Below are 24,955 nucleotides of genomic sequence, written 5' to 3' on the forward strand. Positions count from 1 at the left end.
TTAGATTTTCAGTCGGGTGGATAAAGAAGCACTAATGAAAACACTTGATTATTATAGACCATATCTACAAAAACTAGAAGGACGTTGTTAGATGTCGCTCACTTTGTTTGGGGGGAAATGGTTGAATCAAACCTCAGTCTACAGTGGCAAAAGGCAGGACGTCGTTGTGCTGATTCAGTACCAAGGACAGATCCCAAGCCAGCGTCTCTCACTGGAATCTGCACTGCGCTCAACATCCACACTTTTTTTCTGGAGAGAGCTCTGGTCCGGGTGGCTTCATTAACAGCCTGTGTTCTATTTCCTTTGAATCCTGAGGAACCGTCTCTCAACATACTGCCATAGATTTGGAATTATTTCCTATTTCATTTTGGCAGCGGTTACCAGGACAGTGAACGTCTGAGAAGTCACGTCATGTTAAATCACATTTTTATCCTAAGTGTGCTTACATGTTTTTTTAAAGGTACAGTTATGGCCACTGTTTTCTCATCTGTGTGACACTTTCTAAATAAAATATATACATATAAATAAAAAAATGCAGTTTTTACAGTTACACACATTATTTCTGTATTACTTTCTAATCTGCAGAAAGCAGTCAAATATGTTGTCCATTGCGCCAATTCAGGCTTGCCATCTCTGACAGCACTGTCAGAGAGTCAAGATAAACAGGTACAATAGCTTCACCCTTGTGAGTTAGCTTTAAACTTTGGTTGAGATTATAATTGCCCGGTTGCCTAAGGGCAGTTGGTTTGGTTCAGAGTCCTGGTTAAGCTGAGCCGTTTGTTTTGGATGGTTAGGTTACACGTGAGAGAAACATGACTGTGTGTACCTGGTTGATCCTCACTTGTGGGGACCAATTCTTGAGAAAACACTATCCTTGTGAGGACCTAATGCCGACGTGGGGACTGGACCCCACAAATTCCATGAGAGGCAGGGGAAAGCATTATGTCAATGAGTGGTGCCCACAAAGATAGAAGTACATGCATATGTGTGTGTGTGTTTGTGGGAATGTTTTATCATACTTGAGAGTAGTAAGTCTTGACAAGCCACCTCCTTGTGAGGACATTTTGCTTTGTGAGGACATTTTGGCATGTCCTCACAAGGGTTAGAGGGTTAAAATGTCAGTAAAGGTAGTTTATTATAATTGGGTTTAAGTTTGGTTTAGAGTCCTGGTTAAGGTGAGCCATTTGTTTTGGAACGTTAAGTCACAAAGATGGTGTGTGTGTGTTTGCATAGCCTGGCTGCACCACACCAAGCTGTCGTGTTTCTATATTGGAACGGATCTACTGCATATTGGGTTTGGATTGGACAGTGGAACTTTTCATTGGTTTCTCAGCCATCTGAAATTTAAATCTCAACCAGAAAATATCACAAACGGCATTAAAACTCTTCTGCAAACCATTGCAAACCATTAAGGTAAGTTATGACAACTGTACTTCAAGGCCCTCAGGAACATAGTCAGCCAAAGAAGACTATGAATGTGGGTGAATCTATAACCTTGTGACTCCAAGCATTAATGTTAACTTAGATGTCGAGTTCTCAACTGGCTAACAAACTGATCTGGGCTCCAATCACGATTCAGTCATGAAGTGCTCAGCCTCCCTCCCACACAACATCACATCTACAGTACATAAGAAAGGAAAAATAAGTTAAAATTGGGACATCACCTCCAGATGGAGCTGCCTGGCAGTGAAAAAAAAGATTATGAGAATGATTTGCCACTACCCACCAACAATTAGTGTTGACCGACATTCTCCTGTCATCTGGGAACTTCATCTCCATCAGATGTGCAGTCATAGCCGATATGAATCGTGCAATCCAATCTTAACAAGGCTTAACATTTCAGAAGCACATCAAGAAGAAGGAGAAGAATCAGTGTTAGATTAATCCGTGATCAGCCCCTCCCTCTTCCAAAGGAGTCTGCTCTCCAGGTGTCGGACCACGTCATCCTTGAACATTCTCCCATTGAGTGCGTGCTCCTGGATGTCCTATTCTCACGATGCTCTCCACCAAGAACTGTCTCTGGATTCCATGAATTCTACTGTCTTGCATCTGACTGGGAGCTGCAGACTTGCTGCAGGTTTGTGCAAGGAGAGCATGGCAGCTGAGACTACCTGGGAGGCAGGCCATTTATGCTAGGATCAGCTCCAAGTTCTCCCCATGGATTTATCTGCTTTTATAGGACCTGTCAACACCAGCAGAGAGCAGAGGAGCATGAGCATGATGGAGTGGCAATGATAAACCAAGGCTTTAAACCTCCCTCACGCTGCCAGTTCCTTCCTGAGCTTGCTGATAGATCAATTAACCATGGTTCTGCTCTGTGGGAGGAGACCATTCTTAACTCAAAAGCTGTCCGCTTCAGGTGGTTGGAATTGTGCAATGTTGGCAGATTCAATCGTTTCCGCCTCTGAGTAAATGGCGCCTTCATGGGCTTCATGACTGAGAAGTTGTCACTTTACCAACCCCTGTCTACATATGTATCATCACTGCAGCCCCAGGAGGAGTCGACTTCCATATGTTAGTTCTGGACATGAGTGAAGGCATTATTCCCTTGGCACACTGACTCATATAGTTCAGAGAGAGCAACTCATATATGCAATGCAGCCGTCTTCATTGGCGCTGCCACTGTGCCAGCACACCAATCTGTTGGCTCCTCAACTCTACATATCCCTCCCTGGTGGGTTGTTTTTAATTGGAATGGTTGAGAGCCTGGTTTCATATTTATGGCAACAAATGAAAAAATGACCTTTGGGACCGTGATGTGGCTCCAGCACATAACAGTAACAACACAACAACGTTCTACGAACCATGGAACTCGTAGTATTTTTCTGAAAAGAAAAAAAAAGAAAAAAAACGTTGCCTCAAAGAATGCAATTCCTCCGATGTACTGAATCACGCAGTGCTGTCAGTCAAACAGGAAGTAGACAAATGTTACTCTTTTTGAATCATGTGTGAAAATGTAAACAAAAAAAAATAGTGTTAACAAGAGCAAAAACATGAAAAGAATAAAAGCTCCAACTTTCATACTTGGCGTTTTTTTGTTTTCTTTCTGTCATGAAGGCAGCACTGCCATGTGAAATAATGACGCTAGCTACCCTCTGAACTTGAATAAATCCATGGAGCTCAAACTGTCCCCTGGCGTGGAGTAGTTCTCTCAATTATTTCTATAAGTCCTGTACAAAACAAATATTTGTCGCTTGTGTTGCTAGACTCTTCCATTTTTATGACAATGTAAATAATTCACTCGATCCAATGTAACATGAAATCTGTTGTTTTGAAACATATCAGAGAGTGACTAGACCACACTGCTCCATAAAAAAATATGTTCCTAATAATAATAATAATAATAAAAACCTTGAGAATATCTGACATCAGTGTGTGTCCTTGCAAGTGCAGGTGCAGGCATTCAACCAAATGCTGGCACAGCATTTGGTTGAATGCCTGCACCTGTTTTATATTGATTTTTCCTCCGTCATCCATCAGCTGGAATTACATACCACTGAATATTCTCTGACGCCTAAAACTGTACGTAACGTCGCAATAATGTGGCCATGCTATATAATGGTCAAATAAGTATGAAAAGCAATAACAATGACTGAAAGGAGACTGGTATAAACGTCCATTCTTTATTAATTAATTCATTTTTGGCTCCTGTTTGTCTGACTGACTGTCTGCAGGTTGCTGCTACTGCTCTGTCTTTTTTTCAGCCTATGAAATGTGACTAAATATAGCCGTTAGATTTGTTCAGCAGTTTATTTATAATCCAGCGCTGCCACTCAATCTGACTTGGAGTCTTGATCATGTCAAAAAAGACTAGTGAGTTCCCATGATGCTGCATGACAACTGCATATCCAAGTGAAACTGAAACACCTCGCTGAGCTTTAGCTGGGGGGAGGTGATGATGAAAGTGCAGCAAGACCAGAGGTTTTGGTCTTGCTGCACTTCTCTGGCAACTATTGTTGGACTATACCCCTCTAGTGTATCTTCTGCGTGTTTGTTTACTCGTGAGAATGATTACCAAATAACCAACAAGTTAAAATCAAAAAGAATTTATTCCCGGACAGAGCTCTGGGTGCACAGCTGCACCAGACTTAGCCTCAGCTCAACTCCCCAGAGCCTAAATAAAGCAGCGGCACCTGTTCTTTTTTTTTTTTTTTTTTTTTTTTTACAAAACTATAGGTGTTCAGGAAAATCCAAAAATAGTGTTTCAGCAGTAAACTAGCTTGGCCTTACTATAAATGTACATTTTTGCTTATGCTTTCAGGCATGATGGCCATCCATCTTCTTCTGTACTTCAGGATGGGACCTGCTGACAGAAACATACATAATGTTATGCATTGCACAGGGTCTTGAAACATGAGAAGAAATCCTGGAAAAAAGGCATCTGTTTGGTGATTCACGATGATAGAGATGGCTAGCAGAAGAGTCACTCTCCTGGTCGCCCTGGTGGGAGGTGATGTAAGTACATGCTGAGCTGGGTTTATGCCCTTAGTGTTTGACTGATGAAAGAGGAGCAGTACAATCGCATGGATTGATTACGAGCGGGAGAATTGGGGCTTCAAACCAAGCGGCTGGATGACAATAGCGAAATGAATGTGCTGGGTGGAAAAAGCTGACGTCAGCGGTTTGAAAAGGTTGACGGGACACAAATGGGGAGGCACTGGGTGCTGGACTGCACGGAAAGTATGTACCTCAGCGTCAAAGCCAGTTTGAATGCATTGTTTATACGTGATTTCAAAAATAAGATGTGTGAAGGTTCAGAAAATAGGTAACTGCCTTGGGCTTGAACATGTTTTACATTGTCTTATTTACATGTATCCAGCTATTTTCTGAAACAAGACATGTCACCGTCGGTTTAAAAACATATTTCGTGCTCACCTGTCTGTTTATAGAAAACATTCAACTCTCACCAACCCGTGCATATCTGCTGCCAGGACATTGCAAAATTCTAGCTGGCAGTGTAACAAGAGACAATTAGCACATATGCAGCACAGAGGCCCCCTGAGACCATCCAGGTTTGGCCAGAAGAGTCCACTGCAGCAACAAATCACATGACACCGCAAACCACTGAAACGACATATTATTAACTATTTTCACTAGGTTTATTTTTAGGGCTTTAGGTCTGTGAAGCATTTGATTAGATCCTCTGAGACCAGTGCGGACGGTCAGGGGAGTCAAGGAAGGTGAAGTCAGGGGTCAGACTCCAGATGACAAAGCCTCAGGCCACCATTGTTTCATGCAGTGTCACTGGGGACTAAATGGCAGTGAATGAGGTCAGAATGAAGCTTTTCTTCCTCTGAGCAGAGGAACACATTGGGACCCTTTTTCATATAAATGTGTTTTTGGCCCTGAAGCTGATGGAATAGTTGAACAGGCTTCACTGATAAATTGAAAATATGTTCTCCTTGGAAAAAATATGTAAAAAGTTGGACAAAAGCTATGACTTTATCATAATTCACCAAAAGAAGGAATAGACATACCAATACAAGAAGTATGCGCCCTAACAGTTATTTGAGTCTCTGAAAAGACAAGACTGTAAAGAAAGCTATATACAGTATATAGGGATGCATAACAAGAACCACAATCTAACTAGTGCACAGTGAGAACATTAAAAGAAATGTCAAAACTCAAAAAGTAAGAAGGGCATCATTTTTACATATATAAAAATAGATATTACGATTGAAACCATGAAATAATACACAGAGGTCACAGTAATATTTTGAAAAAATGTTGGGTATTGTGATAATAAACTGGGTAAATGATTGGTTGAGTGGGGAAATTATGACAAAATAAAATTAAATATTCAAAATGTATTTAAAATATTTTTTTTTAAAAAATATTGCTGACACGCTTGCTTTATTAAGTCATAATTTATTTTATTTAGGATCTATTTTAATGATGCAAGAAAACAGATGTTCTAATACGAAGCATTGTGACGAGAACGGTACGACTTCCTTGGCACAGTGCAAGCAGCAGGAGCACCGTCAGTACATAAAAGCAATGGCGCCATCTCCCGTCGAAAAGCGGCAGCAAACAGTCGTTCCAGCGATTAGCTAAAATTCTCATTGTTTTTGTCACCCATGTTGTAAATTTACTGTTCTTTGGTGACAGTGAAACTTCGATGAACAGTTAAATAATCAATTGCGTCTATACCGTCTTACTCTGGTGCATTCTCATGTTCAATTCCATGTGCACCACATGAATGCGACCTAACCAAAACATAAAGTGTAAATGAGCGTGCAGATGATCAAACAATATGTCTAAAGTAATAATTTAAAAAAAACCCAAAGAAATAAAAAGTACACCTAGCGGAGAATTTTGAACTCAACTACAAACCTAATGCGTGCATTTTTTCCTAAAAACCCGCGGTTTGACTTGAAACAGTCTCAGTAAAAACCAGGGCAAAAATCTCTCCACCGGCGGCACCGTTCTTCACAGCTGATCCTCATCTCCTCCAGTGTGCGTCTACTTGCGCGCCTCTTCTGTTGCAGTCGGCCATTTCTACAGCCGCCTGCAGCACCGCGTCCCTTCACACTCTGAAGCCCGCTGCGCCGTAAAATGACGCGCTACCCAGGTGTTTCCAAAGGCAGCATGTCCGGGTGACAGAATAAATGAAACAAAACAGAAATGAAACAGAACATAAATCAAAATGCCTGCGCAAATCACTCAAACCACTGCTGCAGGTGGGTGACCATAAAGTTGTCTGCCAGCACGGTACCAAAGAACCCTGCTTCCCCTGCGGTGGAGTCCTGCGTCGACGATGCTGGCTCCGAGGATCTCGTCCAAGGTGGTGGACATAGCTTTGGAGCCTCTTAAAAGCTCAGGTCTAAGGATCGTGACCTACCTGGACGACAGGCTCATTGTCCAGAGAGGAAGCGCTTAAGAAGGTGCTCAATCACATCAGATGTTTGGGTTTCACCGTCAATCTCCAAAGGAGAGTCCTGTGTCCCAGGACTTCCTATAATACCTGGGGATCCTTCTTGATTCTCGCCTGATGAGTGGATATCAGTTCTGCTGGAGCAGATCGCCATGATGAGGACTGCGCATCAGGTAGGAGTCAGTGAGGCTGTGAAACGGGGGCTGTTACACATGAGGTGGCTTCTGGTTTGTGCGTCACCATCTCCACACAGTCCGGGACAGGAAAAGGTGGTTGAGTCAGCTCAAACGCGCGTGTTATGGCAAGAGTGCCTATGGGCTGTGTCCAGCGATACGTTAACATCTTCACTGGCCTGGGAGCTGCCCTGGACGAGGACAGCTTATGAGGAGTATGGTCTGGTCCTACACCTCATATCAATCTGCAGGTGGTGGTTGATGGCGGTGGAGAAGGTGCTGCTGGCGGAGGATCTGACTTTTAAGGCAGTGTTGCTTCTGGCCTTGTCTATGGCGAAGCAGATGAGTGATCTGATGGCTTTATCAGTCAATCGTAGGTGTGTGTCTTTTTGGGGTGAGGGTGACTAGGTGACCCTTCGCCCCGACCCTGCTTTCAGGCCGAAGGTGAAAAGAACTTGAGGTCTCAGACTGACGGAAAGTGTTCATCAGCCATGGTGGGAGTCTCAGAGAGAGACCAGTTTCATCTCAGCGGCTCGGACACTGGGTGCGCTCAGCCATTAACAAGGCGTACGTGGATGCGGTGACTGAGGTCCAGAGGGCCTCAGAGTGCATTATATGAGGTCCATTTCGTCATCTGCCGCTGTTTTCGGTGGTGCTTCCATTGAGGACATCTGCCAAGCACCATCCTGGTCGTCGGCATCGACTTTTCCGCATGCCTACTTGAAAGACGTGGTGGACTCTTCGTGGCTCATACTTGCTTCTTCGTCCTCAGCTGACCGATAGGATGTCGGATGCTTGGTCCCTGAGGTATGGGTTTTTTCTTTCAGGTCAATGCTGGTAGGGGACTTATCCCCACCGGCCTTCCAAGTGGTTCTTAACCAAGGCCGTTAGTGGGTGGAGCACATATGACATAGAAATCTGGGTTACCTTATGTAACCACAGTTCTATGAATATGTACGAAGCACTCTAACTGCCTGCCCAGTCAGCCTGTCTTCTGCGGCTGAGTCCCAAAAAGGACTGAGCCACAGCAGACAAGGAGGTTATAGATAGTGGGCATTGTCCACCATGGTGGTGAGCCAATCAATCAAAACTCAGGCCGAGGCCAGTGCCTCGATGTGGATTAACCAATAGCGAAAGCCATTAGAGGGCTACACACATATTCATACAGCTCTGTGGCTAGTGGTTACATAAAGTAGACCATATTAGGCTCAATGTTGTCAGAACAAAGGGAGAAAAAATGTACTTGGGCAAAGTGATGTGTTGAAACACATCATAAATGGTTGGGAAGTTTTGTAGAAACTTTACACCTCTGGGCCGTGATGGCCTTGAGGCGCTCAGTTTGAATACACTTACCACATGTGGTGGCAGTAGTGTGTTATTGAATTGACTTGACAGCAGCAAATTTGTGATCATACCAACTATGTTCTTAAAGGAAAAAATGATAAAGAAAGTAATGGCGCCCCCAACAGTAAAAACTGATCATGAAAGCATCTGTTGCAGCAGTTCTTAAAATTAATTATAACATTTTATGACGATACTTTCATTTAGACTTTACCTATCTTCTTTTTTGTCTATGATAAAAAAAAATTCTGAGATACATTTATTCAGAATTCTATTCATGACATTTTTTTCAATTTTCTCAACAGTTTGCATCAGGTGTATTTTTTTTTTTACTTATTTTCTTTAGTAAATTTTATGGACATGACGTGGTTCTCATTCTGTTTGGACTTTTCCATGACAAATATCTTTGCACTGATCTCATGGTTTCATGTCATTTGGCTTTGGTTTGTTAACATGTCTGCTTATTGAATACAAATGAAATCAGTAATCATTCAGTTCTATTCCTTGAATGGGCTCCATACGCATTTGTTCTTGAAAAGGTGAGCCCCGAGATCAAAAGGTTTAAGAACCTCTGCTCTTCATGATACTCCGGTGCATATGTGACTATTATGATTATGATATCTATCTATTTAGATCGATCTATCTAGATAGATAGATATAGTATCCTAACATGGAATTACACCAAGCATCTTTTATATCTTCATGATACTTTTCTACAACTGGTGTCACAATGGAGAGCAACGAATTGTACTCCAATTGTATTTTTCAACTAAACTCTATACTTTCTAAATTGCTTGTTATTTTTACATTTAGGTTTCTACAGAAACTTAAGTAGTCTGACAGTAACAGAACCTTTTTACCAAACATACGAAACCATGACTCTTTTTTTGTGTAGCAACTCTAATCTGGATTGTTGACTCCAAACAACATGTGGTCCCTCGGGTCCAGATCATCATGACAGAATACAGAACTTGAAACGTTTATTTCAAGCTTTAAAAACTCCATCAGTATGAAATGTTTGTTACAAGTCTAAAAAACAAAACAAAAAAACAAGGCCACATCGAACAATCCTTGCTTCGAGGTAACACCTCTAACGTACTGTGTTACAAACTGGACCAAACATGGTCACGAGGGTTTCTTACAACAACAGCTTTTGCTATTCTGAATTGTCAATTAAATTACACGATGTGACAGTCCATCTAACCATAATTATTGGTGGTTGGGATGAAATACACATTTGACTATGCACTTGGTTACAATTCCTCTCAAGGCCATAGACAAATAAAGGCTATTTGAATTGAGACAAGCATGAAGTTCAGCCAGCTCTGTTTAAATATCCTGCCACCTTGATCACAACCAGTTGAACATCTATCAACTCTGGAACAACGCTACTCATTAGCTCAACATGCAATAAAATAAATAGGACTACAATCATAAAAGGTTGGCATTATAAACATGTGTAAAATTAAAGGTTTCCAGTTAGTGCAGAGTCCATGAGGTCATCATCCTCATTTCTCATGTACATTGGACTTGATCTGGAAGGACGCTCCGAGCTGTGCATGGAAATGGCGGTTTCAGATACAGAGATGGGTGAGCGAGACCAACTATCAGCTTTTATTGGATGGGAGGATGTTCCCATAGATGAGGACTTTTTTTTCTCCTTCTCCCTGTCCCTCTCTCTATCCCTTTCACGCTCCTTCTCTTTCTGCTTCTTCTTCTCTTTCTTGTGTTTCTTGTGCTTCTCACCCGAGCTGAGTGGGATAGAGTTCATGTACTCTTGACTGGGGAGTGGGCGAATAGCCTGGTCGTCGTCAGAGCTGGGACTGTTTTGGTGGGATTTTTCTGCCACTGAGCTGCTGCCAGACTCACTCTCGCTGTCATGGTTGAGTGGGGTGTACCCAGGGGAGCGGCTGTGACTTGGGGACGAGCGGTCATGTTTGGGCGTTGAGCCGCTGAACAGAGGAGATGCTTTGAGACTAGAAATCTGAGGACGCATTGACTCTGCAGAACTGTCCCCTCCTTTCTGCAGTGTGACTTTGGCCTTGATACTAGGTGAGCCACCATCAGGCTTGCTGATGATAATCTTGGCCAGACCTGAACTGCTCCCTCCTCCTGATTTTGGATCCATCAGTTTCTTATCCCCGCTGTTTCCCCCTGAAACGGACACTTTTGTTTTCCCCTCTTTATCAGATTTTTCACGTTTATAGTCTCCACTTTGGGAGGAGCCAGAGTGCTTGGATGGACCTAAATTAGTGGATCCACTATTTAATGGATTACCAGAACTGCCACCTTGGGCAGATCCAGAACCACTCCCACCTCCTCCTGTTGGTCCAATATCCCCATCCTCCCCTGACCCTCCCCCACCAACACTCTTTAACTTATCAATAACTGCAGTCAATGAAGGCTTCTTGTTGCGACTAGGAGACTTCCCCTTGGCATTTGGGTTGTTTGCATTGTTCTGACCTGCTGCTCCACTACCTCCACCAGATCCACCTCCTCCACTCCCCGCATACTGAGACTGAGAGCCACCAGAGCTGCCAGTTGCACCAGAGCTAGAAGAGTTGGATGAGGATGCAGATGTGGAACCTGAGGATACACCACTCATTGGCTTCTGGGAGGACATGCCTCCACCACCAGAGGAAGACTTTGACCCACATGTACTGCTACCTCCTGACCCAATGGGCGATTTGGCCTTGGAGGAAGAGGTAGTTCCAGCTACCTGAGATTGCTGAATTTTAAGTGGGGATGACAGTTTGTCCCCAGATCCACTAGAGCGAGAGTGAGATGGAGAGATGTTGGGCTTAATGCCTGGATTCATTAACGACCCAGAAGGTTTACCACCCTGGGACTTAATCTTACTTCCACTGCCACTTGCACCAGACCCAGAGAGTCCGTGTTTGGTAATTGGAGAGGATCCAGGTTTTCCCACGCCCATCCCCTGAGAGGAGCCTTTGGATTGAGAGGCTCCACTTCCTCCACTCCCCGGTTTGGAGCTGCTACCTTGAGTCATGGAACCGTCTTTGGACTTGATTTTCCCAGATGAAGAGTGAGAATGGTGACTTTTACTGCTGCTGATTCCCCCTGATCCACCTGGACCGCTTGAGCTTGAACTGCTGGAGGTGTACCCACTGTGAGAAGATGTTTTTCCTCCAGTTATTGTCCCTTTTTGAATCTGTATAGTTATTTTGGGAATGGGAGGCGTGGCACCACCAGGGGGAGTTTGTGAACGTCCTGAACTACCGGGAGACTTTGAACCCCCTCCACTTAGACTTCCTCCAGAGCCTTGGCCACCACTAGGAGGGGTGAAAGGTCTTCCACCTGAACTATGAGATGGGGATTTCCCATCTGGGTCAAGCTTTTTGCGTTTAGGAGGCTTATCTTTGGACTTTCCTTCACTGGATGGGGTTCTACTGCGTTTAACTTGCTTACCCTCAGATGAAATACTGCCCAATCCTGATCCACTTCCTGAATTTGCACCATTATCTTCTTTTGGGCGATTGAGTCCCTGTTGTGGTTTAACTTTGGGTTCTGAACTTTTAAATTCACTAGGTGTTGGCGTGATACTCATGAGGGGACTTTGAGAACGCCCATCACCAAGATCTGGAGCTTGACCCATTAGTGGTTTGCCCCCACCACTGTTTCCCCCAAAGACAATTGCCATGTCAAAAGGATCCTTCAATGAGGACTCTGGGGTGCTTCGTCCATGGGGAGTTGGATTTTGGGGTGTGCCTGATGGTGTATTCTGTTGACTGCCTCCTCCAAACCCCTTGACAAGGTCCAAGTCACCATCAGCACTTGGAGAGCTGTCATCAAAATAGTTCTGAGAGAAGCCATGGCCAGAGGTCAGGAGGTCAGGGTTAAAGTCAGCAGCATCAGGGAAAAAGTTGGTGGAGGAGGAGTCACTCGCTGCCTCAGCAATGAGGTCAGCTGGATCTGTGAAAGGATTCTCGTTGCTGTTTGTATTGAAAATATCTGCTGAGTCAAACACTGCACTACCCTGGCCGGAACTGGATGAGTCGCGAATTGGAGTGCCAAGTGGACCCCCATCCTCACCACCACTTGCCAGGTTGTGCTGGCCATGATTTCCACTGCTGCCCTTGCCTGGTTGCTCTGGCAGATCAGACAATATCTCTGTAATATCTGGACCGATACTATCAGAGCTAGAGAGGCGCACGGTCCGGGGGGGACCAGCACCTGTTTGTGGCTGCTGAGATTGGACATGGGTCTGTGAATATGGTATATTGGGGCCAGAAGGTGGGCTTCCACACTGGCTGGGAGCAGGAGTGATGCTGTGAGGGGTATCCAAGCCTTCAACTGGCAAGTTAACATCAAATATGTTTTGAGATGCATCTACATCCATTGATAGGAGCTCGCGATGGAAGTCATCTTCATGTGTGACTTGATGCTGTAAATGGTGCTGTGACATGGATGCGGTCTGTTGAGACTTTATGCCTGCAGCCCCACCTCCACTCGGAGCCCCGGAAGCTGCAGGCATCACGGGTCCCTTTGGGCGCTTCTTCTTAACCTTGGGGTTGCCAGAAGGGCAGGGCCCGCCCATTCCATCGGTGCGTGGTGACCCAGAAGAAGAGTTCTGTCTTTCCAATGGACTTGAACCATACAATGCAGCAAAATCTTGAGTGGGGTTGTCTTTTAACAGATTCATCAACATAGGATGATTTTTGGTGTTGCTGGCAGGTGAGGACGTAGGGGGTGGGGTTTGGTGAGGTGGCGGTGCATTCTGTGAACTAGGACTAGAACCTACACTGCCAGTGATCTGCAGCAAACTCGTCAATATTGGATTCTGAGTGACTTTGCTGTAATCGTCAGAATTACCTTGACCCTGCTGCTGTTGTTGCTGCTGCTGCTGTTGCTGCTGCTGCTGCTGCTGGCCAGCAAGCCCACTCTGGCTGGGGCATTCCCCACCTTGCGATTGCCTCTCTTGTCTTGATATCCCAAACAAAGAAGTGATTGGGCCTGTGAAGTTTGGTCCCCCAGGTAGCCCACCACCAGTTGGGGTGCTGCTGCCAGTAAGTCCAGGAAGTCCAACTGGGTTGGTCATATCGCCAGCTGCCATGTTGAAAGTAGGACTACCAGATGGTGGAAGGTTCTCCACTGTCTGTGCTATCAGGGAAAGGGCTGGAGTATCAGCCTGGATGGTCTCCGCCTTCCGCCGGATAGCCCTCATTGTCACAGGAATAGACATGCACCTAAAAGGAAATGTCATGACAAATTTATAGAGTATCACAAATAATATGCACTTTCTGCAAGATTTGCAGGTGCTGATAAACTGACCACAAAAAATGTTTCAATCTGGATTGTTACACTTCAGATCTCAAATTGGTTGCTAAAATGCTAAGAAAGGGACTGTGATTTCTCTCTCAACAAATTACCCCCAATAACGTCATTGTTTTTTTGCAACACACAGATTGGCCTTTTTGTACCCGCAGATCTCTGCCACCGAATCATACGAATGTGCTCACTCAACCTCTCTGCTGCTCGCTCAACGTGGCATACGAGCGCGCTCAACCTCTCTGCAGCTTGCTTAGTGTCATAAGCACGTGTTCAACTTCGGTTTCACTTGCTCAACCACATGCAGTTACAGAGCTGCCACAAATTCAGCCAATCACTGAGCTACCGCTTGAAGTTGTCTGCTCTCACAGCTGAATCCACCAATCATAAGACATTGGGAGGAAGGCGGGTCTTCAGGAACTGAAATAATAAGTTAATTAAAATGGTGCAAGACAATGGGAACAGCCTTAGGTTATATTTTTAAATTTTGTGTTGGGATGTTGGGATTTGCTATGTAACACATGTAATGAATCGAGAATTTTAAAGATGCACGGCCCTCTGCAATGTGCTGATTAGCCCCATTGAGCAGTCATTACATGCGTTACATACTATTACTATCTCAGTTCCTCAAGACCCACCTTCCTCCAATTGTAACGTCTTGTGATTGGTGGAGAAGTTCAACCATGACAGCAGACAACTTCATGCAGTAACTGACTTTGTGGCAGCTCTGTAACTGCATGTGGTTAAGAGAGTGAATCCAAAGTTGAGCGCGAGCGTATGGCGCTGAGTGAACTGCAGAGAGATTGAGCGCACGGCATGCAACGTTGAGAGAGCACCAGAATTATTTTTGAGAGCAAAAAAGGTTATGTGGGCGGAGAAAAACACGTTTTGAGTCTACAGTAACCAATACACATTCGTATGAGTCGGTGGCAGAGATCGAGCTCCATACAGATCCATAGTTTTGATTGACAAATATACATGTGTGCACATCTGTATTATGTATATAACACATACATGCATTTATATCATATCGCATCAAGGGATTCTACATAAACTCGCAACTTTAAACTCAAGAAAGGATTAGTTGAAATAAACATGAAAAATACCTACGATGCTTTGTGGCTCAACAACCAATCATAATGGTCTTTTACCACTGTAACTCTGCTAGTAAGGTGGTTGTGTATGGGTGTATAAGAGAACCGAGTCATGGTGCGGTTATGCTTTCTACGTGTATTATTATATTTTCAATAAACTAGTCTCAACGTCAGTGATGTCACAGCGATTCGTTCTATTCATCTGCCACTCGCCATTGAAGCTGGTCAGTTAGAGTATTTTCTGACATTGAACTGGTCCTTGGCACTAAAAAGGTTAGAGACCACTGACCTAAGCAGTTCCCAAGATCCTTTGCAGTCTAGTCAACCAATCACAGTGATTGATCACTACAACATGGTTCAGTCTCCACAGCCGGTCAGCTTAGCAGCGCACATGGTCAAAAATAGTGAATTTTTGCACTTTAATGTGATGAATTTAATGTGAATAAAACACCATTTCATTGGTCTGAAGTGATGTGGCTCGAGGTTAGCAGCATGAGGCTCATTTGCCTGCAAAATTCCATGTTATAGTGATCAACGAATGTGATTGGTTGGCTGGGCAGCAGAGCGTCATGGGACGTTACCGTTACTGATCCTGCTGTTGAGGGTGATTAGATTAGACTGCTTTTATTCATCCCACCTTGGGGAAATTTGGGTTGTTCCTGAAGCATAAGAAACATTAAAGACAAACATGGCACGGCATGTTCTACATCATTTACTATAGCGGCAGAACAGGAAACTTAGACGTGGCGATGTTTCAACTCCTCTGTCGAAAGAGCGCAAGCCAGAGGTTACCAACCCCTGCCTTAAAGTACGCCTTGTTTAAGGTATAAGAATAGTCAGTCTTAGTGAACAACCCACACTTCTTGTTTCAAAGTTCACCAGACGCTTTGATGGTTCACATTTCGTGAAACATCTTGAACAAATGCATCTTTGCTAACTTGACAAGGAAATATCAGGCTCACCTTTGTACTACCTTGGTGATGAACTCATCCGTGCAGATAAGCGCATCTGAAAGTCCTTTGTACAGTTTGCAGGAAACCTGTCTGGAGTCAATCACCTCCATCACAACTGGGAAAAGAACGCGGACGCTGATCTCCCAATGATCTCAAGAAAGACAAATTTGACAAGCGTAGAAATGATTACCTACCACACACTAACGACTCATTGACTGGATGCTGGAAAGAGACACTGAAGCTGGAGTCGGTGAGAGGGCAGACTTCAAACTGCAGAAGACCAGCGGCATCTTGTGGTACAGATGCAATAGAGACGATAGGTTGATCAATCAAAAACAATTACACTCAACAGCAGTGAAAAGTGAAAAATCACCAACCCTCTTTGATGGAGGTCCGTTTAACACAGCTGCCAATCAGTGTATTATAAGCAGCTTGGTGACGAACTATATCTAGCAGGAGAGGCACCTGAGCAGGATGGCGGAAGGGGATCTTAGTCAGCAGTGCACCCTGCAGTGAATGGCCATCCTGTACAGGGGCATCACCATTTAGGAAGTAGCAGTGTTGCTGATCCGGCAACATCTGTCAAACAAGAATATGGTCTGCGTTAAAACATTGTCAGGTGGCCGCATGTTTTGGATTGTAAAATAATACTGTAATATATTTTAACATTTGTATTTAATATTGAGCGTACACTCAATACATAATAAATAAAGAAGTCATCAAAAGAACAGAAGATACCAAACGAATGGCCTCATACATCACCCTTCCACATTTAACTTGTTCAACTTGTTACAAAAAAACCCCCCAAAATATAGGTACTCACAGAAAAGAAATGCATGTTGTGTGAAGGTGCTGGTGATGAGCCATTTTCATCTTGAAGCTGGCTCTGGACGATTAACTTATAGAGGGGCGAAAGATTTGGGGCCCCCTCAAAAACTGGGATGGCTGGGAGAAGAAGATGGAAAACGAAAGTAAATATGAGGTAACTGACAAGAGGCTGTTAACTTATATTAAAAAATAGTTGTGAAGTGTGTGATTAACAAAAGAAAATAAATTTTATATAAATTACAGCGAACAAATTTCTTTGAAAGCATATAGCTCTATGAATACTTTTGTGACGAATCCAATACACCAGCTGACACCTACTGCAGCAACAGTTTTTAAACAGATTGAGTCGTGTAAAGAAAAATTAGGCACTTTTATTCCAATATGCGAGATCAATTATTTTTTAATCTACTGACAGCCATAATACATACATATATAGCAAAGACAAAGAAATTGCACAGTGTACCTCCTACGGCGACAATATGAAAAAAAAACTCACATGTAGCATTGTTCAGCCTCTGAATAAAGGACCATGAGAATGGCATGGGGCGGTTCATCTTGAGGAAAAAACAAGCTGGTAAGTCCACACAGTTGGAATTTGTCACCGTAGAAAATGAAGGTGTCCTGAAATAAAGAGGGAAAAAAGTGACAAGACAGCCAATAGTAAATACATAACAACCTAAGACACTGGATCAGAGAGTTACTATTGATAGCGTTGTTACTAACCCTTTGTTGTCCACTGGGTGTGATCCCGTAATGAGAGGAGCAATCGGAAGCTTGTAAATCGAAGATGTTCCTTCAATAGTGACTGACACACTTACACCCAGTGAACGTGGAACTGAAAACACAACACTACTAATAAAAACACCACTGCCATGAAAAAACATGCAAGTTTTAACTTACCATTCCCATCAAGACTCATTTCCTCCTCAAATATGTCATAAGGGGACACATAACACTGAAGTGATACAAGATGTCCTCCACTCCTGGCGGTCAGCAAACCCACACTGCCATGAAGGATGGTCTCTACTGGTGTTGCATTTGTTGCTAACCTAGTTGAAAAAACACAATCAAATGTGTCACCTCAGAACCATTATTTTTGTTGGTCGAGCATGTGAGTTTTAGTGAAGCAGGCTAACTTGTTGAAGTAAACACTGATAAGAATGCAGAAAAATTAGCTAGGTGTGTAAGTAATTGGTCACTTAACATCCTTCACAACATGCTCTAGCTCTGTGTCACCGTCATCAACTGACCATAGCGCTTAGAACTTTGGTGTACAGTAGAGTGATGTACCAGCACACTGAGTTTTCCTACAGCCTTGCTTTGGCTGACTTGTGTTGGTTTACACAATAATAGATTAATTCAAGTTAACCAAAAGCATTGCTCTCTCTCTCCGCAGTGATTCAACTGAAAGACATCTTATTAGAGCATGAGGGTGAATGCTGCACAGGCACAGTAGACTCAGTGCCTAGTTCCTAGTTCCTCCTCCGGACGCTGTTTACAAAAAAGCACCATAATGTGAATGTACAGCGCACTCCACACAAAACTGATTTGATTATTTTGTCAAAGTGTAAACGGCACCTGAGAACTTGCATTTCTACATACAATTATCTTCTGGTTACCCATTATTTTGCTAGTTATATATAAGGTGCCCAGTTACAATGTTAGTTGGATACGTGCAGATTTTGCTGTTTGGATTAATCCCTCTGCACAAACCCGAGCATTGCCGGTTTGATTCACACTACTTGGGGTAAGGTAATCACACACAAAGAGGGAAAAAAGGGACATAGAAGAGTAACTGTGTTTGACAGTGACCAGGGGAAGTTACCGAAACATGTGCATCATCTTGGTGAGGTCCAACTCAAGAGACTGCAGAGCGATGTACATCTTGGTCTTCAGTTTACTGTGACAATAAAGAAAAAACATCAAAGAAACATCCAATCAATCAACAAAAACTGTACCATCAATAGATGAACAAATTGCTGCCCATCAATTTATCAGTATTTTTGTGCTTACTTGTCTCCAGGAAGTTTGTATAGGTCCACTAGTCCTTTTAGATGTTTGGAAAACTCTTTAAAGTTCTTCTCCCTAAAAAGAAGCAATAACAACATTGACGAGACGAAAGATTTGAAAATGGATAAAAGGGTAGACGGAGTTAAGCCAATATAATTTGCCATTTTTGCAGTTACTCACCTCAGATGCTGAATAAGCTCTGGACAGCTCTGAAATAAAAATATGAATAAAAATGTTATTACGTTTTGTTTTCCAGCTTTCCCCTGTGTTTCTTTCACTGGTCAATAGCACGATCGCCTCATTTTCATACTTTTAGAACTTAATAACAACCACTGAGCTAGTCGTAGTCTTCTTTATCTTTAGTCTTCTTTAAATTTCTTGTTAAGAGATTGCCACACCAAGTCTGCCTCCTTCACCTAAACCAATCTTGCACATCATCTCAGTCACACCTATCATCTACATGTCCTTATTTACTGTATCAATGAACACCGTTTGTCTTCCTCTTCTTCCAAACAAACGCCTCCATTTCATACTTCATCCAGCAGTGTCCCGGTCTATCTTCTTCACTTGGTTGTCGTTCTTCATTCCAAAAATTACTACTTTCAAAATTCCACAAGCATTTTGCAGCAATAATGGTTACTGACTGTGGGGTTCTCTCCTTGATGGGCCACTTTGACGTCCACCAACTGTCCACAGGAGTCCAGCTGCACCTCCACGTAAAACATGTCAGATGTAATGTAGCACTCTGTTCCTGATGGGCTGAGGTGGGAGCCCAGCCTGCAGAGATAAAAAGGAAGAAACCTCTCATTTAACTCAGATTTAGATGATGGCAATACATACATGAAATTATAATTGAGGGAAAGAACCAATAAATGGATGGCAGAGAGAAAGGGATGTAGAAAAAGACTCACATGTTTTGTCGGGCAATTGACTCAAGACGATCCGTCATGGAAGGAAGCGAGGTGACTGAAATGGATAAAAATATTAACATGCATAATTGCAAAAAAATAGCAACAAAGTTATAACGCAAATGCAAAGTCACATTACCGGCATCAAAATAAGTCAAAGTCTAATAACAGAAGTATATCACACAGCAATCTGACACAAGATGAATTAGAGAAGGATAAAGATGAGTAATAATAAGTAATGAGAATAGTAAGGTGAAATTGATTATTGAAATGGAGCATTAAATTACAGTCATTGAGTTGATGCCCCTGCCAAGTATTTTTTTTTCTTTGCAGGATGCAAACTTTATATTACAAGTTGATAAAAAGCCCCCCTGCAGACGGGCGTGAATTTTTTCCATGAGTGTAAGTTGGCCTGGATCTATTAATCTACTTTTCTAATACTTTTCCTCAGTAAAAGTCCACACAAACAGCAGAGTGTCATTTCCACAAACAAACGCAGATCACAATGTAGGGCTGAACGATGTATCATTATTACTGGCGCCCCAATCAATTGGCCAGCAATCGTGAAGTTTGTATCCTGCAAAGACAACAAATGTAAGGCTTTCAATAATCAATTTCATGGGACTGGATGACCGCCCTTTCTCAGAGGTGGAAGACAGGGGATTCTGCTCTCTGGCTCTCTACGAGTCCCGCTTGGTGCTACCAGTATATACAGACATCAGACGTAGCCCTGCCAGAGCTGCACCAGACAGAGTACTCTCACATTGAATTTAAAGGGCTCCAGGACCAGTAACCCATGGTTTAAGAGTTATCTAGCGTTAGCAAGATGATCACCTTAACCATGGAGTGCGTGTGAAAGAACCATTTCTGAGTAATTTTGTTGTATGAAATATGTTACTGCATAATGCTGCATGACCCGGGATTCATGACGTGCCACTCTTGGTAAACAGCTGTTTATGGACTTCACGTTGGAACTTTTTAACAGTGGTTAATTAATCTAATCTTGAAAGGTGAAGAAGTGTGTTTTTAATTATCCTTTACAGGACCAGTCTGAGAATGACTGTGATCAGGCAAGGGATCAAGGAGGAGGAGAGTCACACACTAACACAGCCAAAATTCTCAACGCTTTGAATTTGTTCAATTGTAGCCAAATAAACAGATAGTTATAATTTATAGTAATAACATCCATAAGAAGTTAGGCAAGTGTTGGAAATTGGAATGCACAAAATGACTAGCCACTCTGTTATTTCTTATTCATGTACTAGAGGTAAAATATGGTTCTTGATGAAAATGACATAGTGTGCAACTGATGCTCCTTTTATAAGAACAGTTTCCTATTATGTACAGGTAAAGTAAATACTGAAGACAGTCTAAAACAGTTGCAACGCAGTGAACTTGAAGTACGTGTTTGTTTGTCTTGTGGTATTGGTAATCAGCGGTGTTGACATCGGCCACGGAAATTTGGGGAGTGTGACAACCGTGTTATCAGCAACATTCAGTCACAAATCTTGGAAGGCATTTGAGTGTTTGAAGAGCTTCACCTTTGAGCGCCCTCTGCAAGGTTTCCAGACAATTCAGCAACAGCTGATGACCAGCAGCATTCATCATACCACGTTTCTCCTGTGTAACAAAAATGAAGTCACATTAACAAGCGAAAAGAGGAATCGTCTGAACTTTCTGTAAAATAGTCTGCTTTGCTGAAATGTTACTTGTTCAAGAGAAAGTCTAATCACTGAGCCAAACCATGTTACGAAGAAATCATGATTTCCTCTGTGGTATTGCCGATAGGAGTGTGAATTCTTGTCCCTATGGTGTAATAGCCCTAATCACATTATGACAGCTGGGAATAGGGATGTTCCGATCCATCATCATCATCACAGATCATGATCGGCCTATATCAGCGTGGTCGATGGATGCCAATCACTACCTGTCATTGCGGCACTTTTGACTGATGAAGCCCTGCTGATTGTGATGCATCCGCTCCTCCCTACTTGCTGCTCACTCAGCAGCAGAATGTCTGCACTGGAGGTTCTTTCAATCTGTCATGTAAAGTTTGCATCCAGCAGCAAATGCACGGGAAAGTGCTGTGCATGGAAGCGCCTTCAAATTAAACACGCCACTTAAAGCGCAGCTGACGGTTAGGAACACCCGCGGTCCAAGCCTGACATTCGGAATGCTAAGCAAATTACCCTAGAAATAATGATTAATTTCACCCAGCCAGATGAGCAGGCTTTTTCAGGTGCGGAGACAGAAACGACCGAATCAGTCGCCTTTTTGGAGTCGGGTGCAGCGACCATTAGCCACCTGAATGTGAAACTTTTGAAAAATGGCTTGGCTTGTGTTTACCAGAGCAAGATAGAGGGCTGATTGGAAATACTATTCTGAAACCACTGTCATGGTAGACAAAACACTTAACCACGTAGACCAGGCCATTTCACTGTAATTGGTAGGGAAAAAGCTTTACCATGGATTGCCGAACAACTTTGCATGTCTCCTGCCATGGTCTTGAGGCATTGTGTTTTGCATGAAGACGCTCCAATAGTGCAGCCATTCGACTTTGCTTCTCTGCTTCTGAAAATGCACAGTGTAAATACAATGTAAGGACCAACGAGATAAGGAGACACTTGAGGAGCAGAGCTGGTAGCAAAGATGGATGATCTTTCAGCCATCACAGTGTTATGGCAGGTGCACGATGGTTTGGGGCTACAACATACAGAATGTGTAGTTTGCCATCTTGGTCTCATTCTAAATAATACATGATCCAAAACATTCACTTGCTATCTGTCGTTATGTTTCCACTTACTCTTCCCAGAGAAGCATTAACTATAATGCCATTTAAATATTCTGCATTCAGGTTTACCTACCACAAGTGAGTAGATACTAGGCCTGATCAATTATTACAATTCAAAGCAATTATCTTCAAATAATTATAGATAATGACACAACATGACCAAGGACAAATCAAAACAGATGGGAGACGGGAGAATTTGATCGGTCTGTCTTGAGAAATGTACAAATGTTTACTTGAAAAGCAGGTACAGCATACAGCTTAACCCACCATCAATATGGTCAATAATCAACAATAATTGGTCTTTCTTCAGAATTATTCATTACAATTATGTTTTAAAGGAGGTTGCAATCTCAAGAGACATTGCTGTAGATAAATCAGTGTCTATGAAATTAAAAAATTAAAACTTCAACACTTGAAAAGCAGACAGAACAAACTTCTGCCAAGTGGGTTCAGACCACCCCCACAAAATCTCCCAATGGCAAAGTGTCATTCAAAAATAAATAAATAAATAAAAATCCTGGCTCCAAATGCAAATAATGGGACTACCTCCCAATGTAAAATAATTTCAAAAAAAATCCAGACAGACTGACAGACATAACATAAAAGAATTCAACCTTCTTGGCAGAGGTAATAATAATCACCTCGCATGAGTAAATGAAACCAGTTAAAAGTGATCCCAAGATGTGACTGAGCTAATTCGACAGAAGGGGTCAAATACATGGATACGTGTACAATGAGTAGAGTATACGCTGTTTATAAAGTAAAAAAAAAAATCCTGGATTCAGACGGTGATCCAGATCACTCCCAATAATCATCAACATCATGAATAGTTCATATTTGTGTACTGTTAATACATTTCCTGTAAATGTATTCAAAATCCACGGATAACTTTTCGAGTGACTTCGCATACAAGGCAACACCCGTTTAAAGGTTATATATAGGCCCATTGTGAGGTAATGTCAGATAATGTGGTTTCTGTTGTGTTACTTCACTCGCTTCTTCACGCTTTATAGTTCGCGATCGAAGTTTGTGTTGTTGTTGTTAGCATCCTGCTAACGGTTAGCATTGTGGCAATGTCACTACACATTCGACAAAGAAAATACAACGACGGTAATCATGTATAAGGTCATGCTTTAATTTGGATGAGGACAAGTAAAATATAATATCAATAACAATTTGATACAGAATAATGCAATCGCTGTTTTGAATTGGCTAACTGTTAGCATGGCTGCAACGCCCAACCAACATCTACGTGTTTAATCACCACAAGTTCACTTATACTTGATCAGTAAGCACCTGTAACATCTTCCGTTTTGATCCGATCCCCCTTGGACTGGTTACCTCCTTGCTGAACAGACAGGACGGGTTCGGTAAGAGGACTGCCCTGCATGGAGACGCCGGGCCCCGCCGCCATTGTTGCAGGCTCCCGATTCGGTTTCCCCGCCCCCCGGTCCAGGCACCCGTACCATCGTCATCGTCATCGTTGTCGTCAACGACCCGCTACAGTCGTCTGTTCCTTGGGGTTGTTAGCTGTTCGCTGTGATTCGGAGTATGAATAAATAGGAGTGTTTGGACTGGGATATAAATGCAGTGCAACTAACTAATAAAACAAACATATTGGTATGAATGCTGGTTTCTATTTTGAATCTCTCGTTCTTAGGATCAGATTGTTTGTACAATTAGTAATTGATAGTCAGTGATGTATTTATTAATCCAGTAGTAACTATCGTCCACATCACGTTGACGACGGAAAAACAAACAATGCTCATAAGAAGACTCCAGATGGCGTACCACCGCTGCAAGTAGAGAAGATTCGTGACAGTTCAGTCGCCAAAACCAAGCAGTGCATTCAAACCGTCTTCGAAGATCCTAGTCATTCATGCGCGATTTATATCACTGAAATCCAATTTTACACCGAATGTTTGATGCAGGTTCACGATTCTGTTAAGTCACATCAATAACCAGGATGAGGTGCTGGGCGCGCTCGCACACGGGGTGTGACCACAGCCAGTGGGTGACTTTCTCCCCGTGGGAGATCTCGGCTCAGCTGTACAGGAGAATGGGCTCAGGTGTACGCTGCCACGCTTTGGTTGAATCTGGTCCTTTGTTCCTTCATTTGAAATCTTTTATTTAGATACGTGGTTATTTTATTGTTACTACAGTATTATTGTGTTTTTGACTGCACGTTTTCCAGAGCACGTTCCTAGTTGGTGGGATCCCCACTGACCATGGCAATAAATCTGATTCTGACATTTACATTAATACTTATGATACGGATACTTTTGATAAAAGCAGATCAGTAGTACAACAATGATGTTGACACGTTTGCTTGCCATGTTATGCATTTTGCCTTTATAGAAGTTGATACAGCAAAGAACAGGAAATTAGGAGTAGTTGACGTAGTAGTTGACCGACATACATGTCTATTATCTTTCCAAAACACAACAAGTAGAAACAAATTCCATTCTAATAGGGCCGGCAATACCACAGATGTGACGTGTTGCTTCAAACAAAGCAATTCACAGCTAGTGATGAGATTATTTTCAGCCAAGTCATGATCTAAAGCATCAATGGAGGATGCATGTTCTTAAATAGACAGCTGAGGAGATGGAGTGGGACCAGATTGGCAATGTCTGAGACAGTAGACAGACCAAAGATAGGCTAGAATAAAGAGGGGAGGTGCTGAGACGTAAT

At 42.8% G+C, this 24,955-nt stretch overlaps 1 protein-coding gene across 1 annotated transcript; it reads right to left on the minus strand.

The window, feature by feature from the left end:
• Positions 1-9,368: 9,368 nt before the first annotated feature.
• On the minus strand, positions 9,369-23,692 carry med1 (mediator complex subunit 1). The gene is made up of 16 exons (XM_053866592.1): positions 23,558-23,692; positions 21,935-22,041; positions 21,012-21,090; positions 19,474-19,528; positions 19,207-19,339; positions 18,743-18,771; positions 18,566-18,637; positions 18,378-18,452; positions 17,453-17,601; positions 17,276-17,387; positions 17,049-17,173; positions 16,548-16,669; positions 16,102-16,303; positions 15,919-16,014; positions 15,734-15,839; positions 9,369-13,595 (listed from the first exon to the last, which is right to left on the minus strand). The coding sequence occupies exons 1-16, from the start codon at positions 23,673-23,675 to the stop codon at positions 9,854-9,856; spliced, it is 5,322 nt and encodes a 1,773-aa protein (XP_053722567.1). The 5' UTR covers positions 23,676-23,692; the 3' UTR covers positions 9,369-9,853.
• Between the last annotated feature and the right edge of the window lie 1,263 nt (positions 23,693-24,955).

Source organism: Synchiropus splendidus, chromosome 5 (assembly GCF_027744825.2).
Source record: "Synchiropus splendidus isolate RoL2022-P1 chromosome 5, RoL_Sspl_1.0, whole genome shotgun sequence".
NCBI classification, from domain to species: domain Eukaryota; kingdom Metazoa; phylum Chordata; class Actinopteri; order Syngnathiformes; family Callionymidae; genus Synchiropus; species Synchiropus splendidus.

Coding starts and splice junctions, on each gene's coding strand:
- med1 (XM_053866592.1), bottom strand. CDS start 23,675: ATGGCGGCGGGGCCCGGCGTCTCCATGCAGGGCAGTCCTCTTACCGAA. Junction 16,304..16,547: donor ACAACATGCATTTCTTTTCT/GTGAGTACCTAT, acceptor CTTGTTTGACAG/ATGTTGCCGGATCAGCAACA. Junction 13,596..15,733: donor ATCACCAAGGTAGTACAAAG/GTGAGCCTGATA, acceptor ATTTCCTTTTAG/GTGCATGTCTATTCCTGTGA.